The sequence below is a fragment of the Zingiber officinale genome, chromosome 6A, assembly GCF_018446385.1.
Source record: "Zingiber officinale cultivar Zhangliang chromosome 6A, Zo_v1.1, whole genome shotgun sequence".
NCBI classification, from domain to species: Eukaryota; Viridiplantae; Streptophyta; class Magnoliopsida; order Zingiberales; family Zingiberaceae; genus Zingiber; species Zingiber officinale.
The window spans coordinates 57,911,349-57,934,519 of NC_055997.1; the positions used below are offsets into that span (position 1 = coordinate 57,911,349).

Genomic DNA, 23,171 nt, shown 5'->3' on the forward strand with positions numbered 1-23,171 from the left:
TGAAAAAACTTCGATTTAACATGTAGATTATTTTATTCTGATATCTAAATAAAAATTATGATCTCCGAAAACTTGTTCAGCGATTCCCGCATAACTCGGCTAACTCAATCACCTATGCACCTTATCTAGTCTACTTGGTTGGACTAATTAAATAGTTATTGCAAAGCATAATAATGAATAATTATGAATTTTGGAACAACTATTTCATGAACATAGATAATGTAATCATATTATATCAAATAAAATAGTTATATATATATATATATATATATAGACAAAACACATTGAAAAAGTTAATCTTACTAATGGTGATAAATAAATTTGATTCCTAGTAACAATAACTAATGCTCGAACAATGATACTTGCATTAGGTCCTATTAACCAAGTTATTTTAATGTGTTGGCGAAGAATTTAAGAAACTTAACTTGATGCACATCAAGTTTGCACGAACTTGTAACAAAACTCATAGGACCTAGAGAGTACGTTGTCCCACATAGTTGAGTTGGTTGGGTGGATGACTCAACATAATCGAGTTGGCTAGTTGCCATCTCATTTTAGTCCCTAATGAGAGGTGTACTCTAGGGCGGTCCAAATCATGGTGGACTCGTCGGAGAGGGATGAAGCATGACATACTAGAGTGCTTGGTACATCCAAGGGACTAACACGAGGTGAACTCAAGGGAAATTAAAAGTATCAACATGGTTGAAGACTTGGAGACATAAAACTTATGAAAGATTGCAAGTAATGTGTAATCTTGGTCTTTTGGTTTTGAAAAACATCATCTAAAATGATGTGTGCATCTGGGTGTATGGAACTCAAACGCAGAGTTGAGCAAATCATTTCATATTCGAAAGTGCCGAGCCTAAATGCTCAAGTACTGGGGGCGTTCAGCTAGGGTCCTTGGATCACTGCCTTACTTAATCCGAGAACCATCCAAGAACTTGAGCAATTCATACCTTGCCATGTTATCCACCTTCTAGTTGATCTAAGTTAGAGGGATGAAGTTCTCTCGAGGCGATACGGTGGTTAAGACATAGAGTGCTGCCACATGAAGTTTTATGGTCGAAACTCGATGTATCTGAGCATGTTTTCTTCCATGCCTTGACCATTTACACTAATGGCTAATAACCATCCATGATTTACCTCCTCCGTGTTAACCTAGGGAAGAGTTGACAAGCGAATCGTCTTTTTCCATATGAGATTAGAGGGATGAAACTTGCTTAAGTAGAAGTTGGTGATGTCATGCACTTGAGCCACTTCCCATTAGACTTTGTTACCGTAACAACATTGGTCCATCAAGTCGGGAAATCTATTTATCGAATCATGACGTTGTGCTTGTTGATGAAGAATATGCAACTGATATTAGACTACATTTTTTAGGATGCACAGTATATCTTCCACAAATAAGGTGAATGTGCCCTTAAATGTTGCACATAACTAGAAGATCTCTGACCCTTCTTCTTTAGCTAGCTTGCCGCAAGATTCAACTTTCGACATAGCCCTCGGAAGAACTCCCTATCTTAAGACAAGTCCACTTGCTTTGGTCGTTGGTTGAACAACTCCTAGGATTCTTCTCCTTTGGCTCATCTTTCTTCCTTGCTCATCCTCATTGGCTAGACTCTCCGATATGGAAGCCAACTCCTTGATAACTTTGATTCTAATCGAGGTTGAGAACTTCATCATCGGCTACTTGATAGAAATGCCTCCCTTTAACTTGCTAAGAGATGATCTACCCTAAATCTTATTGAAACCCGAGGACAAATCAACTACAAAGACTTGTACTTCAGTGGTTTGAAAATTCAGGTGACCAAGTGAGTTGTATAGTCTAATAGGTCAAACAGATCAAAATGGTCCAAATGAATGACCTGACTCGATCGGATGATCTTAGTAGGTTGAACTAGTCAAACAATCCAAGTAGGCAAGATAGGCAAATCGTACTTGGTGAGTCAATTGAGTCGACTCAACTAGTGGGCTAAACAAACCGAGTGAGCTAAATGGATTAGGTTGCTATACATATACCCCTGCCACATATCCATAAAGCATCTCATGTAATCTAGGTCTACATACCATAAGGTATAGACATCGATATCAAAATATTGGCACAATCATCTCCATATTATGATCTCTGCATATAGAGGCAATGACATCAAGATGCTTATCAAAACACTAATTTATCTTCAATATAACAAAGCAAAGGAACTGGTAAACCTATCTGCCAATATGACAAATTCACTTTCTTTCTACCTAGTGCAGAATTCCAGTAAGGAAGCACTTCTATTCCATGAGAAACAGTGTTAGTAACCTAAATTTTAGAAAGTACACTCTCAGCATAGAACAACACTTGCTTTTGACAAAAACTGATGCAAATTGAATATCTTTTCAATGATCAACTAAATGAACAAAACTCAAAACAACAACCTCGCTAAGCTAAAACGAATAAATTCAAGCAAAATAACAACTGCAACTAGACCTGAGAAAGCACAAAAGAGAAATCTGAAAAGGTTTATCCTACAACTATTATATATCTTTCTCTGTCAAGGAACTATATGCCAACTTAGCATTAACAACAGTGTTATTGTTAAATATTTTCTCACCATCTTATAGTGACTTTACCTCCATCAGTTCCTGTATTTCTTTTACTAGCAATTGGTCATTGATGTTGTATTTACTTGGCGAGGATGTTGGATGGAAATGAAACGATAATCTCAAGGAAATAAATAATATCTACATTGGTGTTAATATATGCTTAAACTTCATCTCCCTCTATTTCTGTGCGGTTTGGGCTGAAATAAATTCCTTCCTCCCTATTTCCTTGCAAGTAAACAAGAGAAATTAATGATTTTAGTTTTTCCCCTTTCTTTCCTACTTTGTCTGAAGTAACATAACAGAAAAAAAATCTAAAATGAGACATGACATGAACTTTGCAGTGTAATAAAGGCAAAAAGTAAATTTATAAACATGGAACATGAACCATTAATGGTGAATAAAGCTCAGAAAGGTGAAATACCCTGAAAGCAGCAATTCTTGGTTTCAGAAGCATGAATCAGATACTACAAATACTAATCCAGCTAACTGGGCTGAGACAAAAAAGAAGAGTGATTGATTGAGCATTGAAAAAAGTGTTTGGTCTGTCACCCTGTGAAAATATTCTAGACTTTACAACAAAACCATCCCTCATATTGAATAAATAAGTCAGATCATCTACAATATGACTCTTTAAGGGGTTTTGCAATCAAATATTTCCATATCTAAGTGAAATGTGGGAGATTCAATCAGGAAAATTAACTAACTATCAATTGTCTACAAAAACTAATACCCTTGAACAAGTTTTCTGTGTGACCTGATCATTATAAATAAGATTCTGTTTCAACCAGCAGAAAAAAGCATTTGACATAAAAAAAAAAACACTGAAGCTACACAACTAGGTGGATTGATGATATACAGACTTCAAAAGTAACATAGAAATAAGTAGTTCTGGTGTTCAAGTCACACACAGGTTGAAATCTGTCAGATGCTGTTCCGTCAAGATTGCAACTTTTAGTGCATTCATTTCAATTATTGATGGAATTCTCAAGAACCAACCTCAAGCGACGGGCCAAAACGTTCATCTCTGCAGCTCGCAGCTCTCTCCATTTCTTCTCCAGGTTGCTCTCCTTTGTGGTGCTGGACGAAATTGAGCTGGCCATCGATAGCTTGAGCTCTTCAAGACATGCATCAAACACGTCCAAGACAGTTTTTGCGATCGAAGGATTAAGCATGTCTTTGACAGCGGAAGCCTCATTGCTGCCTGAGACAGGTGGTGGCTCCAAGTTGTTCTCCTCCTTTATCGGCTCGTTTTCCTTTGGCTCTTTTTCTTCCTTAACAAAATGAAGTACTGTGCTTGCGGAGATGCCATCAGTGGGAAAGGCTACCTTTTCATTGGTCAGAGGAGGATGCTGGGCTACGGGAGGCGGCAAGGTGGAAATTGGAACCGGAGAAGGAGTAGCAGTGGTAGGCAAGGTGAAAACTGGTCCCAGAAGAGGAGGAGGAGGAGGAGGAGAAGGAGCGGTGACCGGCGAGGCCTCGGCGCGCGCCTGGCCAGAGGGGGCGCGGGGGTTTGGGCGGCGGCGTTTGTTGCCACGGCTTCCAGGAGCGAGGGTATCGGGAGACGAGAAAGGGGAGGAGGCGGCGTAGGTGGGGTGCCAGAGGCGGGTGCAGAGATGGAGCACATCGCGGTCGTGAGGGGAGAGGCGGGAAGGATCCTGACCACGAGCGATGCGGGCAGACATGACGCGGAACTTCTTGCGCAGGCGGCGAAGCTTCTCGGAGAGCTGCGACCGGGTGTAGGGCTGCGGCATGGACTCGGAGAAGCGGTCGAAGAAGAGATTGAGGTCGCGGGGGAAGACGAGTCCCTGCGACCAACAGCCGAGGAGACCCTGCAGGAACCGGATCTCATCCGACTCTGACCAGACGCGCTGGAACCGGAAGGGAGGGAGGACGGCAGAGCCGGCAGCGGGGGGTCGGGCAGCGTTGACCTCCTCGGCTTCGTCGAAGTCGTCGTCGTCATCGTCGAAGGAAGGGTCAGGGTCAGGGAGGTCTTCGTCGTCGTCGTCGGGCTTGACGAGGGGGTGGTCGGAGGGCGGGTTTAGGGGATCCTTGCGCTTGATGGGGAGTTTGCGAGGCGTAGCAGCAGCCACAACCGCAGCAGCAGCGGCGGATGGATCGATGTGGGTCGCGGGTGGGGTTGGAGCGGCCATGGTCGAGGGATCCGAGGCTCGATCGATGGATCGATCGATCTCTGTCGCGGTCGGTGCAGTGAGATTGGGGGCGATGGTGTTGGGTTTGAGGTTGGATTCCCCCAATTCCTTGGCAGGCGACGGGCGAGCAACCAGATCGGATCGGCACGAGATTAGGGGAGACAGATCCACCATCTACTGCCCACCGCCAGTCGCCGTTCTCCATTTCTGTCCAATGACAAAGCAGGGGCCCACCCTCCCACATTCATTAGCTTTGTCACCAAACAGCGTTGAATTTACAACGAAATACGATTTTATGTCAAATGTATTTTTTTTTCCAGCCATTATACAATAGCTGACGTGGACAATCGGTTAAAGTGTGAAAAATATCAAGATAATATCATAATATTATTTGTGCAATATAATAGATAAAAATGGAGTTGGGACGGATTCTGATTTAAATTTAATGTTTGATAATAAGTGAGAGAAGTAAGTAGATCAACGGTAGATCGAATACTAAATAGTTAGGAAATAGAAAGTCTTAAACATGAGAAAATTTTAGTAAGACTAAGCAATAGAAAACTTAATTAGAAGTTAAGTGATGGAAGTCATAGCGGGACTCGATAATAATGGTGAAGAAGTTCTGACAGATCAAATTTGATTGGATATTGGATAAAATAACCTTAAACTTGGATTTCGAGTGTTAGAGTTGGGTAATCAACTATCATAATTGATTGAGAGTTGTTTTCACGAAGCATAGAAGAGTGTTGAATCAATTAGGTTAATTGATTCAGCATAGATCAATCAATTGGTTCAATCGATTGAAGGTTTCTTGCAAGTAAATAAAAGTTTGCTGAATCGATTGGAACAATCAATTCAGCAAGCCAATTGATTGGCTGTGTTTTTCACAAAGAGAACATAAGGTTGCTGAATTGATTGACTTAATCAATTTAGCAGCTCCAATTGATTGCAGTGCTTTTCGCGAGAACAAAAAGTTTCTGAATCGATTGGGTCAATCGATTAGAAGTTGTCAATCGATTGATATGACTCACCAATCGATTGGACGAGCGAAACAAGTCGTTATGTAGGTTTTGAATAGTTAGGCTGATGTGACAATCGATTGAGGATGATGTCAATCGATTAGGAGGCATCTAAAGAACCCTAGAAAAGGAGTTTTCGTGGAGTTTCTTCTAGGTCGGTTTTTGAGAAGTTATAAGTGAAGTATTACTACATTTCTAACCGATCAATAGGTATTTCCAAGCAACAAGAAAGCGGTTAAAGCAAAATTCATGTAAAGTTGTTTGTATTTATTGCATTTGCTTTCATCTCTTATTGTATTTATTATATTCAAGATTGTACTAGGCTTCTCTGCTTCCTGGAAGGAGGTTTTCATAGTGGAGTTGTGATAGAGGGTTAGATTCTTGGATTAGTTATCTTAAAAAGGTGGATACAAAGTAAAATCGAAGGCGTTAGCATTGTGGAGTCTTCGCTTTAAGTTTCTGCTGCCATTCAACTTCAAAGAAGCGAAATGAGCTATTAACCCCTAGCTCATACATGTCCTAACAAGTGGTATTAGAGCGAGGCCGTTCTTCATTGGACTAATCATCAGAAAAAGAAAAGAACTAGAGGAAGAAGAAGATGTTGAAAGTTTGAGCCCTAATTTCAATAAGTCAAAAGACTAATCATCAAAGGAGCTCAAGTTCAAAAATGGATTTTCAAGATGGGTTCGGATATGACATCTGAGCACCTCCATCATTCGAAATGGTAAGCTTCGATCTATGAAAATTAAGGATGGAGAACTTTTTGATGATGGATATAATGCAATGATTTTCTTTGATAGAGGGATGTAAAGCCCTAACGGATAGGAAAGGAAAACTCCTTAAGAAAAAGAAATGGTCCAAGAAGCAAGTTCAAAAATAAGAGGCTTATGATAAGGTAACTGAATTACAAGTTAATATTTTACCTAATAATATTTTATGTAAGTTAGGTGAATACAAGGATGCCAAGGAATTATGGAGTAAATTGGCCAAGCTCCAATGAAGATCCATCCTTAATACAAAGAAATGACAAAGGCAATGAGGGAAACTCTTTATTGGATTCGGAGGTTGAGAAGTGCTCAACATCCAAGAAGGATATTGAAGAAGCATCCACCTCAAAGGTTGAGGGGGAGAGATCTTTGATACCAAAACAAGAAGAAGCCTCAACTTCCAGGGCTAATGATGGAAAATCATGTGCCATCCCTACGAGTGAAGAAGGCATAATATTTTCAATTTGTGAAAATAAAAATCATATCATATGCTTCGAATGTAGGGAGAATGGACATTATAAAAGCAAGTGTCCAAAATTAGTCAGAATGAGAAGACTAAAGTGGCACCCAAGATGAAGGAGAAGTTAAAAGATGTCGACCGCACGATACGAAAGGGTAAAGAGTACATTGTGTACTTCCCTTGTAACAAAAATGAACATTATCGAAATCAATGTCCAAGGGGGAGAGTTTTGACTAAGAATAAAGAAGGAAGCTCAAGTTAAGGAGAGCTTCCAAGAGCAAATCTAAGGTACTATTAGTTAATGATATTCCTTTATATCACGATAAAAAACATGATGGAAATAATTATTATGATTTTAGTGTTATTTATCATGTGAATAGGAAACATGATAATTCAAAGGAGAATTATAGATTATATCATGCTAGTACAAGCTTATCAAAGGATAGAAAGGTGGAAAATAATTTAGGTAAGAAGCTTAAACAATTTAGACATATGCCTAGAAAGAAAAATGCCCAAGGCAACAATAAAAAAATTCAAAGGTTAAAGATTTATGGATCAAAAATTAAGTTTTGAGGTAGACTTGATAAGTTATAAAAGACCCTTAGGAAAATGACAAATAATATCAAATTATCTAATAAGCAAAACCTTGGCATAGATAGGGAAGAGTCATCTAAGGACAAGAAAGGTTTGAGATATAAACCTAGATCCAAGGAGGATGTGTCATCATATCATAGAGTTTCATATAGTTATGGAACTAACCATAGGTCTAGAAGTCAAGTTAAGGTTGCAAGGGAGACTATCCTTAGAGTTGACTTTGAGAAGATTATTGTAACTAAGGTTTCTAAGAAGCCTAAGAAAATCATTAGGAAAATTTCTAGGAAAGTTATCTCTAGTGAATACCCAGAATACCTAGGGAGAACCAATAGGTATTGAGTTCCTACGAGTATGCTCTCTTTACGCTAAATGAGTTTAGAGTGTGTCAACTCTAATTAGAAGGGTAGTTAACCTAACCATAGTGAAGTTGATACTTTAGGACATTTTTAAGGTATTGTAACATTTTGAAAATGAGAAGTTGATGTTTACTTTTGAAGAATAAAAGTGTGCCAATATTGAAATTAATCAAATTGGCACAAATAAAATGAAATATACAAATGTGTAAAATTAAGACTTTGGCCAATTATATGGAAATGCGGCAACTTATGCCTATATTGGCTTAACATTTATTGATAATACTTAGATAGAAAATCTACGTAGTTTTTCTTATGGGCCATAAATACCATGATTGTATACCATATCACATGTCATGACATCATATTGTGCACTCATTTTGTTATGAAAAAAGCTACATGTCATGACATACATGCATTATTAACCTATGATAGTCTTTTTTGTTTAACAATATTCTTTTGATGTATGTCATAATCATTATCATGCATTATTTTATATTCTTGAAATTAAGGATAATGGCATAAATTGACATCCTATGTATGATGATTAAAGTTAATTAAAGTGTCTAGAAAGAGATGCATGATCCCTTAGTTTAGAGAAAATAACCTATTATATATCTCACAAAGACCATAGAGTTGACCTGTATATGTATTGAGACACATTAGATATAAGTAAGGTGTTTAGACAATGAGTAAAATTTAAGATGTTGATTTAGTAAATCTATTTGAGTTTTAGTTTTATCAAAACACAATGATTATGTAAAGTCTAATCATAGGGAAAACTAATGTGCAAGTCATGTGCATTTAGCCCAAATATTATGGTTAGAAATTATTTTTGAAAATCATTTTTAAATCATTTTAAAATCATTTTGGAAAATCTTGGTGAAGTCTATTTGTTAATATAAATCACCATTGACTAGTTAAATACAAAGAGTAAAATATTGAAGTTTTCAGTTATTTTCAATTTAATATCATTCTTTAAAAATATGACTTATTTTCATAGAAAACTATTTTTCCCTTATAGTATGTGACATAAGTAATGTCTACGTAAAATTTCATGATTTTTGAATATCGTAAAATTATTTATGAGTTTCTGAAATTCAATATGAATTTGAATTTAGAAATCATAAACTCCAATCGATTGACCACTAGGTCCAATCAATTAGTATATGCGGTAATTGATTGATAACTCACACTAATCGGTTAACACGGGTTAGAATCGATTGGTAGTTAAAACCAATTGATTGATAGTTTTGTGTTTGACTGAAATGATTTGATTTCAGTTCATTGAGCTACGATTAGTTAATTTAACTATTTCTAATCCTATGAAATGCTTTGATAAGTATTTAAGGGAAATTTTCTTAATGAAAATGAGAAAGGAATGGTTAAAGATGACTACTTTGGAGTTAAGGAGCAGATTTAGATTCAAGGTTGAATTTTTAACCTCATGGCTTTAATTTTACAATTTCTTAAGGTTTTAGAAAATTAAAACCATTGTTCATGCAATGGTTGAGGATAGATCATGTGTTAAGGGGGAGATACACCTTAAATATATGATCTGGATAAAAAAATGAGATCTATAGATTTATAGAAGGAAAAGATGGTTGAATGCTCAAGGTAGAGCATTAAAAATAATGGAAGGTCGAGAATTTTCATTGTGATAAGAGGAATGAATCTTGAAAGAAAATTTTTAATATGTGTCAAAGGATAAGAATATAGGGTTTAAGTTAAGAAATCCTTATTCATGCTTTGGATGGAAGTTGGACTATATAGGTTAGCCTAACTTAAACATATTGTCAAGCATAAAAAATGAGAAGTTTATCGGTGCAATTGTCCTCAGGTTAAGGTTGATCAAGTTTGATTAAGCTTAGGTTAGCTCAAGTTTGAGTTTTAATGTTTAATAATGTGTGAGAGAGAAGTCAAGTAGGTCAAGGAAGGACTGGATACTTGACTGGGAAAGTCCTAATTGGAGGTTAGATAATAGGAAGTCCTAATTGAGACTAGACAAGGAAAAGTTCTAGCAGGGCTAGGTGGTAGAAGATCTAGTTGGGAACTAGACAATGAAAAGTTCTAACGAGACTAGGCGGTGGAAGACCTAGTTAGGAACTAGGCAATGAAAGTCCTAGCGGAACAACCGTGGAAGACCTAGTTGGGAACTAGGTGATGGAAGTCCTAGTAGGGCTAGGCAATGGAAAAGTCCAAGTGAGTCAAAGGTTGACTGAAACTTGGTGAAGAAGTCCTAGCAGGTCAAGTTTGATATGATGTTGGGACAAGGAACCCTAAACTTAGATTCTGGGTATTAGGATTGGATAATCGATTGACCCAAGACAATTAATTAGGGTAATCAATTAGAGCTATTTTTATGAAGCATACAAGGGTGCTGAATCGATTAGGTAAATCAATTCAACATAGGTCCATCGATTGAAGGTTTCATACGAGCAAATAGAAACTTGCCGAATCGATTGAGGTATTTGATTCAATCGATTAGGGTAATCGATTGGTTATGTTTTTTATGAAGAGAATAGAAGGTTGCTAAATCGATTGACTTAATCAATTTAACAACTTTAATTGATTAGCTCGATCGATTGGAGTGCTTTTGTGAGAATAAAAAGATTCTAAATCGATTGGGTCAATTGATTAGAAGCTGTCAATCGATTGAATGACTCACTAATTGATTGGATGGGCAAAAAAGAGCCATTTTATAGGTTTTGAATGGTTGAGCTGACATGACAAATGATAAGTGTGAAGTATATAAGATTTGTATCATATTTTCGTACTATATTTGACCCACTTTTACATATATAATTTGATTTTATGTTTCATTTTCATAGTTTATTATTTCTAGATACCGCTCTCATTTATTTTGGATGACAAGAGCGAAGATTGGATTGATACGGGGAGCAAAATGACCAAGTTAAGGAACCTTGGCCTGCCACGAGCAGTCGTGGCCAGTGCCACGACTTGTGGCAAGCTCTGTTGTCCTTCCATGAGCGGTCATGGCAAGCTCTTCCATCCTACCATAGGCGATCGTGGCTAGCGCGACACCTTGTGGCAAGTTTGTCCTTTGTGCCTTGGGTGCCCGTGGGCAGCGCCATGACCCATGGCAATGGGATCTCAGCGCGCACACCTTACCACGGGTGACTGTGGCGAATATCCAATCCAGCCACTATAAAAGGCAATCCGCTCATCAAATCTAGGGATCTAGATTTGGAGTCTCCCATGGGCACCAAGGTGGTGAAGAAGAAGACTTTGAAGTCGTTCTGAGGTCATCCATGCATGAAGGAGATACTGGGAGCATCTAGGAGGAGGAATTATTCAAGCAATCTAAGCATTTTCTTCCTCTTCTCTGTTTTCTCTGATTTCAAAACTGTTTGATTGCTATTGTTAATCATGTTTGTGTTGGTGTAATCGACTCCAGGGTTTTTATGTTTGGTTGACAATATGTATAATGGAGTCTAGTCAGGTTAAGGTTGACCGGATGACTAGCAAGAGTAGAGTGAGAAGTCTACCGAGTGACTAGTCCTAACTATGGTTAGGCAAGGAAAGTCATAGTCGCGACTAGGCAAGGAAAATCTCAATAGATTGTAGAAACCAGGTAGGAAGATTCTGTAGGTCTGGAGGATTCGATATCAAATCCTTGGCGGGCCGATCTGATGCTCAGTCCCGATGAATGAAGGCAGGTGATGAAAATCCTAAGGGGAGATAACCCTAGGTCCTGGTGAGTGAAGTCAGGTGGTGAAAACCCTAGGGAAAGGTAACCCTAGGTCTTGGTGAGTGAAGCTAGGTGAAGAAAATCCTAGGGAGAGGTAACCTTAGGTAACAAGAAGTCTTGGAGGAGTAAACTTCAAGTAAGGTTGCTTGAAAAGTTTCATGTTGACGATACGCAGTCGACCGGACCAACGGATCTTGGTAAATCTAAGTTTAGTTTTACCATAGTAATTTTCATTACTATTTTTGCTGTTGGCTAATTTAATATTGTAGGAAAAGTCTTAGTGGATTATATGATCAAACATTGAACAAAGAAAGTCTAAACAGGTCTAGAGAACTAAATATTTGGCAGGTAAGTTGAGGTAAAAAACTAGAGTGGAACAATGGGGAGGTCGTGTCCCGGGAAGGGACAAACCCTATGTCACTAATCCAACTGAAGAAATTGGGAGGTTTCCAAGTTGAGATCAAGTTAAGTCTTACTATCTTCTCTTACTCATGCATCATTATACTACTGTGCTAACTTTGTGTTATAGGGATATTATTTTTATACTGTCGAACTAACTCTATTTTGCAGAAGCTGAAGGGATCAGTTGATTGAATAGGAGGTTCAATTGACCGAACCAATCTAATGTGGCAGAGTTCAGATCATGCAGAGCAAACTTGGAAGTTAGGCAGATCAGTCGATTGAACCAAGGAATTGGTCGACCAAACCTAATTTGGTAACACAGTGGCAGATTCAAATCTCGACAAAGAAAGAATATAAGCGGATCAGTCGACCGATCAAGGTTATCGATCGACCAAACATTTAATGGTATTAATGACATGAAGATCAGATCTCGATGAAGATGGAATGCTAATTGATTAGTCGAATGAACTGATCAATCGACCGAACTGATCAGTCGACCGAACGTCTTTTCAGCCGACTGAATGAAGCTTATAAAAAGACCTCGAGATCTAAGCCGATACAACTTTTTATGCAACCTTCTGATCTACTACTCTTCTGTTTGTGTTGCTATTACGCTTCATTTTCGTGTGCAAGCTGCTACGAATCTTCTTCGATAATCTACGCTTCAACTCTTCATCTCTTCATCTTTGTTGGTATATTTCATGCTTGCATTATTTCTGTATGATAGTAGTTTGTTACTATCCTATACATCATTTGTACAAGTTACTTCTTCTCTGAATTTTTGGAAAGAAGACTACTAGTGAATTATCCAATGGTACAATGAAGGATCGTAGGTCTTAGAGTAGGAGTCAACATAGGCTCTGAACCAAGTAACCACTTGAGTCATCTATATTGCTTTTACTTTTATATTTCGCTGCTACTTTGATATTTGTTTTATGAATTGATATGAAAAGAAAAGACTTTTAATGAGTGATATTCATCCCCCTTCTATCACGTTTTTGATCCTTCAGGTTGCTAGTTGTAACCCCTTGGTTATGGGGTAATTTGCTGGATTCTAGGATTAGGGAGTAGTTTCCATGTGATGTAAACACTTAGCTTTGATCTATGCATATTTTCTATCTTGTTTCTATGATATGTTGGATTGTGGTCCGGATCTACTATTTTAACATGATCTCGATGTTAAAAGAATGAGATTTGTATCCCATGAGGATTTTGAGGATGAACCAAAAGGAGAACTCGATCTTTCAACTCGTGGACAACCGAGACACGGAGAGTCGGATATGAAAGTGTAACCTAACTTACCGCGAGGAACCCTAGGCCGTCATAGAACTTAATGGATCATATCTAATATGTTCAATGGTTTGGTTTGGTAAGCCATTGTAGAAACAAAAGTTCACATCAGATACCATAGGATTATCTACCTACACGAGCCAATATAGAGGACAAGAATTAAGACATATATCGAGTGTTTGTTGGCATGGAAATGAAATCAAAACACTAAGATAATTTTCTTTGATTATCTTCCCTTTGCCAATTTACTTTAACCATATTCTAGCTACTTTTGAGATCTCCTCGAATTCCCTCACTCTCTCTGACCCTCTCATTTCTCTTCGACATTTAGATTTTGATTTGTAATCATGACAACCAACTCTTTGATTAGGTCTAAACTGTTAAGTTTGATTGGTAAGTTAGTAATCGATCCCTAGTCCTTGTGGATTCGATCTTATTATTACTTGATGACACTTTCGTGCACTTACAAATTTACTACCATATCAAGTTTTTTGTACCATTACTGGGGACTGACGGGGATTGATATTGGCTGAATATAAGATTGACTGGATTAGACTGTTACTTTTCTTTTGTTTTTCTTGTTATTTTCTGTCATTTAGTTTTAAATTGCCATTTATTGTTGATTGTGACTTTTCTTTTTAGGAGTTTGGAACGTGATTAAGTGGAAAATATGAGGATAGCTAATATCGTTATACCCCTAAAAAATTTCTCAGCACCGATATCCCAGAGTTTGAGATCTTGTATTGTCAAACCCTTGATCAAGGCTAGTGATTTTTAATTAAAACCAGGATTGATCCTTATCATCCAACAATAACAATTTGGAGGCACACTTCAAGAGGACCCATATCAGCACCTGAATTGGTATCTGGCTTGTTATAATATAGTTAAGCGAGATGACATTCTTGAAGATGCAATAAGATTAATGAGATTCAATTTTTCTCTAACTAGTAAGGCAAGTGATTGGTTCTATTCACTTCCTCTAGGAAGCATTGATAACCATGATATTGCTACAATATTTTGATTCATAAATGCATGCTTTTATAATCTTTTCATAGGTTAAACTCATATTTACATCACATTTCATGAATTACATTCATTCTTGGACTTAATTATAAACTATCTCATTATTGCAATATTTGATGCTAATATTCGAATGTAATCTTTGTAGGCATTAAAAGGCAAGGACTTGAGATTAATCAACCTAGATTGAGCTCAAATCTAAGCTTAAATGAGAAGATCAAGTTTTAGAGCCATTTGGACCGTTCATTTAAGATCTGGAGTGATCTGAGCCATACATCAAAGATCTACACCATCCAAGCCAAGGGGAAGTAGATCATAGCCATCGATCAAGATATGAAGTCTTGGATTAAGATTGGAACTGATTTCCACCATTGGATCATATCCGTGTTGATTAGAGCCGTTGATCTAGATCTGATGAGATTTTAAAAGGGAATGAGAAGCTATAGTTGGGGGCTTCATCAAATTCTCTACAGTAATCATGTTAAAACAAAGGAGGTGGGAGCGATCCTGCTTCGGCGATCTCGATCTACCTTCCACCGCCGACAACTAATGGAGGTCAAGGGTGCTTCCTTTGCTCCGGTCATCATCCATCTTCAAATCAGTGATGCCACTTCAACCATCTGATCTTTAGCTTGGTCACAACTTTGGGCAAGGAAGAAGAAGTAGAGAGGAAGAGAGAGCGGTGGATTCAATTCGTTCTCTTCGTCTTCTAGCTAGTGATCATCCTTTGTTAAAGCTTCGATCATGTCTAGGATTTGAGAGTGCTTCTTGTTGTGCAATCTTTGTTCTGATACTACTAATTGATCCTATTAGATCAGAGCTCATCTAATCAATCTTCGTTATTCTGTGAGATCTATATTACTTTGCTAGGATTTGTGAGTGCTTGGGGGTATTCCCAGCTCACTTGAGTCTATTTCTTCTCTTTGTTCCATTCTGAATTATGCTTTCTTCCATTTCCAGTTAAGTTTTAAGATCTATATCCATTTAATTTTGTAGATCTACATTGTTTGAGGTAGCTGAATTCTTAGATTTGTTTCTTCCTTTTGTTTTTACTGAGTGCTTATTGAATCTCTGAGTGGAGATCTAAATTTAAGCATGCGTTGGTTCATGAGCTATTTCTAATTACTGTGCAATTGGTTCTCTCTTTACTATTCTTGGCATTAAGTGGATCTGAATCTATTTTTCTTCTATTAGTTCATGTTCTATTTAGTTATGTTCCTCTCCATGGATCCGAGTATATCTCCTTCCATGTGTCGAATGGTTGGTTGATCCCTCATGCATCTAATCTTTGTAATTTGGATTGTTCTAGCTTGGTTTTTATTAGTCTCCATTCTGCTAATTCTGGTTTCTTCTCTTTTATATAGTGATTAGGTCAATTTAGGTTCCATTACTTGTATTGTCTTCCATTCATTAGGTTTAGTTTGATTCTTGAATTCTTTGTTCTGATTCTATTGATTGATCTTGCCGGATCAAAGCTCATCTAATCAATCTTCGTTATTCTGTGTGATCTAGATTACTTTGCTAGGATCTGTGAGTGCTTAGGGGTATTCCCAACTCACTTGAGTCCATTTATTCTCTTTGTTTCATTTCTGAATTATGTTTTTTTTTCCATTTCCAGTTTAGTAGCCATTTAATTTTGTAGATCTATATTGTTTGAGTTAGCTGAATTCTTAGATCTATTTCTTCCATTTAAGCTTGCGTTGGTTCATGAGCTATTTTTGATTAATGTGCAATTGGTTCTCTGTTTAGTGTTTTGGCATTAAGTGGATTTGAATTTGTTTTGCTTCTATTAGTTCGTGTTCTATTTAGTTTTGTTCCTCTCTATGGATTTGAGTAGATATCCTTCCATTTTAAAAATGGTTGGTTGATCCCTCATACATCTAATCTTTATAATTTGGATTGTTTTAGCTTTGTTCTTATTAGTTTCCATTCTGTTAATGTTGGTTTCTTCTCTTTAATGCAGTGATTAGGTCAGTTTAGATTCCATTACTTGTATTGTCTTCCATTCATTAGGTTTAGTTTCATTCTTGCATTGTCTTCATTTATTAGATTTAGTACTAAAAATCCAAAACCTCAATTCTAATAACTTGTTCCTAGGTCCATTAAATACCGTTTACATTCATTGAGAGAGATGATCTGGGCCATTCCCTATGCTTCATTAGCTTAGAGGGGTTCGGTGATTATTTGATACCAATTGACGATAAATTATGGTTTATCAAATTTGGCACAATTGTCGGGGAGTGTTAAAGGTGTTTGATAACCTTAGGATTGATTTTATCTTTTTTATATAAAAAAAAAATTGTTGTCAAATGCTTTATTGTTCATACATCCATATGTTTGATCATATATGTTCCTGTATCTTTTGATCTTATCTGCTAGTGTTTCAGTGACTATGGATCCATATTATCAGTACTATCAACCTTAGACTCAATTTTATCAGCTTGAACATCAATACTACCCATCTATGGAGCAACAAAATAAGTATGAGTCATTTCCTAATACCTATAATTCTAATGGGGTGGATCATTGACATTTTAGGTACGAGGTTGCATATAGTCAATTTATTGAGTCATATCTAGTATATCAAAGCCCGCAGAGAGTTTAGAATGATTATATAGCTATGCGGAAGAGGCTTCGTAGTATTCAACAATTCAATGAGGAGACATTACATGAATATTGGAAGAGATTCAAGAAACTATGCTCCAGTTGTCCTCAACATCAGATTAGTGATCAGTTGCTTGTTCTATATTTTTATGATGGGTTATTGCCGATTGATTTGTACATGATGGATAAAGCTAGTGGAGGGGCTTTGATTGACAAGACTCCTTATGAAGGTATGCACCTTTTGGAAAACATGGCTGCCAACCCTCAACAATTTAGAAATGGACAATCAGTTATCATAAGTGCTGATGAGACCATTCCTATGGATGTCGAGGTGCTTGAGAAGAGGGATTGTAGTATTTTTGACAAACTTGACCTCATTCCCATTACTCCACAGGACTCCTCTAGTATTTCTTATTGTGATATTGTAGTTGTAAGGATTTCTGACTCTATTGATATTGTTGTTGTAGATTTTGTTGATGATATAGGTACTGATGGTGATGATGAGGAGAGTGTAGGGGATTGCATAGTGGAAGCAATACCCCAAGAATCACCTTTTCCAGTTTCACAATCACTGGAACCAGATGTTGATGATGAGAGTGTAGGGACTTGTGCTCTGGAAGTAGAGCCCCAAGAATCACTTCCCTTAGATACACCACTTGAGCTAGAGTCATAACCCCAAGAGGAGGTCACAGTCACCATTTTAGAACCTCGAGGTACCTTTCAACGACAAGGTTAGTGTTTCTTGTAATTCTTCATAAAATTTTATAGATGTACCATTAATTGACTTTATTGGATGTGATGCATTTTTTGAGCCATGTTGTATAAAAACTAATATTTTTCCATGCTTGTGAGAGGTGCTGTCTTTCATTGATTTTGCAGGAGATTATAAGTTTTTGGAGTTGATGCTTAAATTGAACCATCTTCAACCTCCAGGGCAAATTTTTGATCATCATATGATGGGAGAGGTTTTAACTTCAATGAATAACATTCCACTTCCTAAGTGGATGATACTTCTTAACCAACTCCAACCACCAAAAAGGACCACTCCATTACTGGCTTTGATTATGCTTCTAAAGCTCCTACAACCGCCTGGAATAAAGGGGAGTTTGTTGTTTGCTTTTCTTTTTACCTTATACTTTTCTTTAGTTTCATACTTGATATTTGCATTTTGCTTCCGAACTTTGCATTTTTTTAGTCTACATAGCATTTCATTTTGAATAAAATTCTCCATGTATTTTCTAGTAATATTTTAAGAATGGTAAAAGGTTTTTTTTAAGTTTGACCATCAAGTTCTAGGTCACTTTACATGATTGAATGCTTTACTTGCATGCTATTGGTTAGTGTGGTGATGAATTCTATTTTGATTAATTGAGTTTGATTATCAAAATTACCTAGAGAGGACTACCTAAAACCTATACTCTATTATTCTTTTTATGTGATGTAAACTCATGAAAATTGAACTCTAGAACTTTCTTTTCTTCTTTTTGAAATCATAATATAATTGGCATGCATGAATATGATGAAGGATATCTTTTTCCCCATCCTTTGAATTCTTTTCCTTCCAAATTCTAGTTGAATAACTCACTCAATAAAAATTTATCTTTTGTCACCTTTGCTTTCATTCTATTGAGAGTTTAGTTGATTTTCTTGATGAGTTGGATTATTCGAGATGGATAAAATTTTAAGTGTGGGGAGGATTTACATAAAATCAAAGATCTTGAAGATTTTGGATGGCTTCATGAGGGTTGATCTTTGATTTTTGAGCATGATATGGAAGTGACAAGAGTTCTTCATTTGTATGATTTGCTGAAACTGCTAGAACATTATCAAGTGCTAAAATTGCTGAGTTAAAAATTTCAGATTTCAAATGGAGTATGTTCTTGTAGGAATTGAAGTTGTGTAAATTCATTATGGAAGCTAGAAATTGAACTTGTTACTTGCTAGAAATTGAATTTTGTAGAATGGCACCTACTTTGTGCCAACAACAACAACATTTTAGAGATAGATTCCTTTATTACTTATGTGGATTTGCATGGCTATGAGTTTAGAAAAGTCAATTTCTCTGAATAAAAGAAAGGGAACCAAATTGAAAAGAACTAAAAAGATGTTTCAATTTGAAAGATTGATTCAACACAATGGTTTATTGGAACCTATAGGAGATGTAGAGAGGTCTTTACATTGTCTGAAATTGAATTACAAGATTCTTGCTGGTGAAAGGTGCTGAAGTGTGCAGTAGTGGAACTTTGTAGTAGCAAGGAGCATGGAAATTGTGTATCACTATCAATTAAAACTCGAATAAACTCAAATCCTGAAATATGAAAACTGTAACTGAATCAAGTTGCTGGAGTTGGAATTCAGGAGCTGCAACCAATTGTCATTGCAATCTTTAATAATAATAACTTTAAGAGGAGCTCCTACACCTCAACTATCCAATGCAAAGACACCAAAAGGAGACAGAGTGCAAAAAGTTAGAATTCAGAAAGTGAAATCAGAAATTGAGGTTTGCAATTAAGGTACCAACTATTACATGTGTGTGCCAAGTTCCTATGAAGTTTTCTAATCAGTGAAGAGTTCAAGTGGTTTTCTTTCTCTTTCATTGTAAATTGATTTTCCCTCTCTTTCCAAAACTACCATGATTTAAAGCATGTAATATCGATGGATACAATTCTAGAAACTAACTAACTCCTGGTTCCAATTTTTTGTATGGTATAAACTCTGGAAAAAAACTCAGAAGTTGTTATTCACTAATGCTGATGGGAAATGGAGAAGGTTACTAGCTTCTATATCAGTCCGAGTATTTTCCCATTTGACATACAGATCAGGAAATTAGAGGATTGGGAAATGTGGGTATGTTGAGCACGACTAGTGTGAATTCTGCAATTCAAAGAGCTTGACAGGATATTATAGTTGCTAAAATTTCAATGGAACAATTTCATAGGCCCTGGAATTCTGATACAAGAAGTGTAGTTCCTTGATATTGGAATAGGAAGAAACAACAACTTGATACTCACTGCATGAGGTTTAGAATTCTTAAACTATGTCAACATAGAAAGGAAAAAAAACTGTCAAGTTAAAAAATTTGAATTCTGAAATCAAATTTCTAAACCTGTAGCAATTAAGGAATTTGGTTTTGTTTATTTGTTTCAGCAGGTTGGAGGTTTGTTCAAATCTGGTTGTTTCTTTATTTGTGTTCTTGAACTGCCCACTAAAATTGAAAAAGCCTTATTCTTGAACTGATACAACCATCTAGAAAAATTAGAAACCATTGTGTTTTCTTTTCAGTGTTCCAGCAGAGATTGGGTTATTTCAAATGCTTGTTTTTCAGATAATGTCTGTTTTGTGCAAATTCTTCATGCTGATTTTGACAAGCAACAACATGAAACTATTCTCCTGTCCTTATAGTGTTGAATGAAACCTTTCATTAATTCCAACTCTTCATAAACACAGCTGGAATATGATCTTAGAAGCTACAGTTGAATCAAATGGTATTCTAAATTATAATGTAGGAGCAAATTTAGAAGAGATTGAGTTCAATTGAATGTTAACAAAGTGTGAAATTGACATAACTTTGTAGAATTTGCAGAAACATTCTAGCATTTAGTTGGTAGTTGATGTAGCTGATGATGAGGAAGTTTGAGTGCTTCACATTAGTGATAAGAGCAAAATTTGAAGGAAACCTAAAGTGATACATTAGTTTGAGTTGAATTCTTCACGCCTTCAATAGAATTATATTGAATTTAATTTCTGGAACTAGAGTATGGAAAAAAAGGGGGGAAAATTTAGAAATGAGTTAAAATTCCTAGACAGTTTTAGAACTTGATCTTTATCTTAGACGTACAACATTTTAAGTGTGGGGGAGGGAGATTTCAAAGCAACATTGAGAGTGAAGTGTGAGTGTAGAGTTGTTGAAAAAAAATTAGTTCTATTGTGACACATAAATAGTCAAGATTTTTAGATAGCTATCCAATTGAAGAAGAGTTTGTCTTAATATTTTGTTACTCATTGACAAATATTATTTGTCTATTTTCACATTAGTTGGTAAACTCATTAAGTTTATTCTTTCAATACTCTCAATTCTTCATTGATTCTTTTCCTTTTGCCTATTACATTCAGTTCACTTAGTTTTTCTTGATTCCATTGCAATTTTCAATAAATCCTTTTGATTCATGTGTACTATATTTTATGGTGGTGGAGAAGTAGAAAATGAGCAAGTTTATGGTTGTGAAGTGTTGTGAGTGACATTGAGTGAGCTCTACTTATACATGTTTGAGTGTGAGAGTTAGAATAGGTGAATACTTTGTGAGACTGCATTTTGCTTAATTTTTCAATTGGTTTGAAACCACCATACCTATTGATTATTATTTGGATTAAATTCATGCTTATTTTTGATCTTTAGATGATTTTAGTTAAATTTCTTTTATTATATTCTAGGTATTGTTAGAAAAATGTAGGGAGATGATTTCTAGTTTGTTTTCTTCAATTTAGTTTACTTGTTTGGGATGAACAAGAATAAGTGTGGGGGATTTGACAATCATGATATTTCTACAATATTTTGATTCATAAATGTATGCTTTTATGATATTCTCATAGGTTAGACTCATATTTACATCACATTTTATGAATTACATTCATTCTTAGACTTAATTATAAATTATCTCATTATTGCGATATTTGATACTAATATTCGAATATGATATTTGTAAGCATCAAAGGGCAAGGACTTGAGGTTGATTAACCTAGATTGAGCTCAAATCTGAGCTTAAATGAGAAGATCAACCTTTGGAGCCATCTAGACCATTCATTCAAGATCTGGAGCGAACTGAGCCATACATCAAAGATCTACACCATCCAAGCCAAGGGGAAGTAGATCATGGCCATTAATCAAGATCTGAAGTCCTGGATTAAGATTTGAACTGATTTCCACCATTTGATCATATCTGAGTTGATTAGAGCCATTGATCTAGATCTGATGAGATTTAAAAAGGGAATGAGAAGCTATAGTTGGGGGCTTCATCAAATTCTCTATAGTAATCGCGTTAAAATAGAGGAGGTGGGCGCGATCCTACTCCGGTAATCTTGATCCACCTTCTACTGTTGACAACCAATGGAGGTCGAGGGTACTTTCCTTGCTCCGATCATCATCCATCTTCAAGCCAACGACACCACTTCAACCATCTAATCTCTAGCTTGGTCATGAGTTTGGGCAAGGAAGAAGAAGCGGAGAGGAAGAGAGAGCGGTGGATTTAATTTTTTCTCTTTGTCTTCTAGCTGGCGATCATCCTCCGTCGAAGCTCTGATCATGTCCAGGATTTAAGAGGGCTTCCTGCTATGCATTCTTTGTTCTGATTCTATTGATTGCTCTCGCTGAATCAGAGCTCATCTGATCAATCTTCATTATTTTGTGAGAGCTAGATTACTTTGCTAGGATCTATGAATGGTTGGGGGTATTCCCAGCTTACTTGAGTCCATTTCTTCTCTTTGTTTCATTTTTGAATTCTATTTTGTTCCATTTCCAGTTTAGTTTTAAGATTTGTCCATTTAATTTTGTAGATCTATATTGTTTGAGTTAGTTGAATTCTTAGATCTATTTCTTCCTTTCATTTTTACCAAGTGCTTATTGAATCTCTGAGTGGATATCTAAATTGGAGTTTGCGTTATTTCATGAGTTATTTTCGATTACTGTACAATTGGTTCTCTATTTAATGTTCTTGGCATTAAGTGGATATTAATTTATTTTCCTTCTATTAGTTCTTGTTCTATTTAGTTCTGTTCCTCTCCATGGATTTGAGTAGATCTCCTTCCATGTGAAAAATGGTTGGTTGATCCCTCATGCATCTAATCTTTGTAATTTGGATTGTTTTAGCTTTGTTCTTATTAGTCTCCATTATGTTAATTCTGGTTTCTTCTCTTTAATGTAGTGATTAGGTCAGTTTAGGTTCCATTACTTGTATTGTCTTCCATTTATTACGTTGAGTTTCATTCTTGCATTGTCTTCATTTGTTAGATTTAGTACTAAAAATCCAAAACCTGAATTCTAATAACTTGTTCCTAGGTCCATTAAATATCGTTTACATTCCTTGAGAGAGATGATTTGATCCATTCCCTATGCTTCATTAGCTTAGAGGGGTTCGGTGATTAGTTGATACCAATTCATGATAAATTGTGGTTTATCAAGGATCTTCACTTGGGAGCAGATGGAGTAGTGCTTTCTTGG

General features: G+C 36.4%; 1 protein-coding gene across 3 annotated transcripts; it reads right to left on the bottom strand.

Annotated features, from left to right (window-relative positions):
- Positions 1 to 2,488: 2,488 nt before the first annotated feature.
- Positions 2,489 to 4,943, bottom strand: LOC121996403. 3 transcript variants are annotated; one of them, XM_042550365.1, is made up of 2 exons: positions 3,583 to 4,943; positions 2,489 to 2,804 (listed from the first exon to the last, which is right to left on the bottom strand). In XM_042550365.1, exons 1-2 carry the CDS (start codon positions 4,908 to 4,910, stop codon positions 2,747 to 2,749), a joined length of 1,386 nt encoding a protein of 461 aa, XP_042406299.1. In that variant the 5' UTR covers positions 4,911 to 4,943; the 3' UTR covers positions 2,489 to 2,746. The 3 variants fall into 3 exon arrangements, with proteins under 3 accessions (XP_042406299.1, XP_042406302.1, XP_042406301.1); XM_042550368.1 differs by having other exon boundaries at positions 2,489 to 2,811; positions 3,583 to 4,942; XM_042550367.1 differs by lacking the exon at positions 2,489 to 2,804 and adding an exon at positions 3,029 to 3,077 and having other exon boundaries at positions 3,583 to 4,942.
- Between the last annotated feature and the right edge of the window lie 18,228 nt (positions 4,944 to 23,171).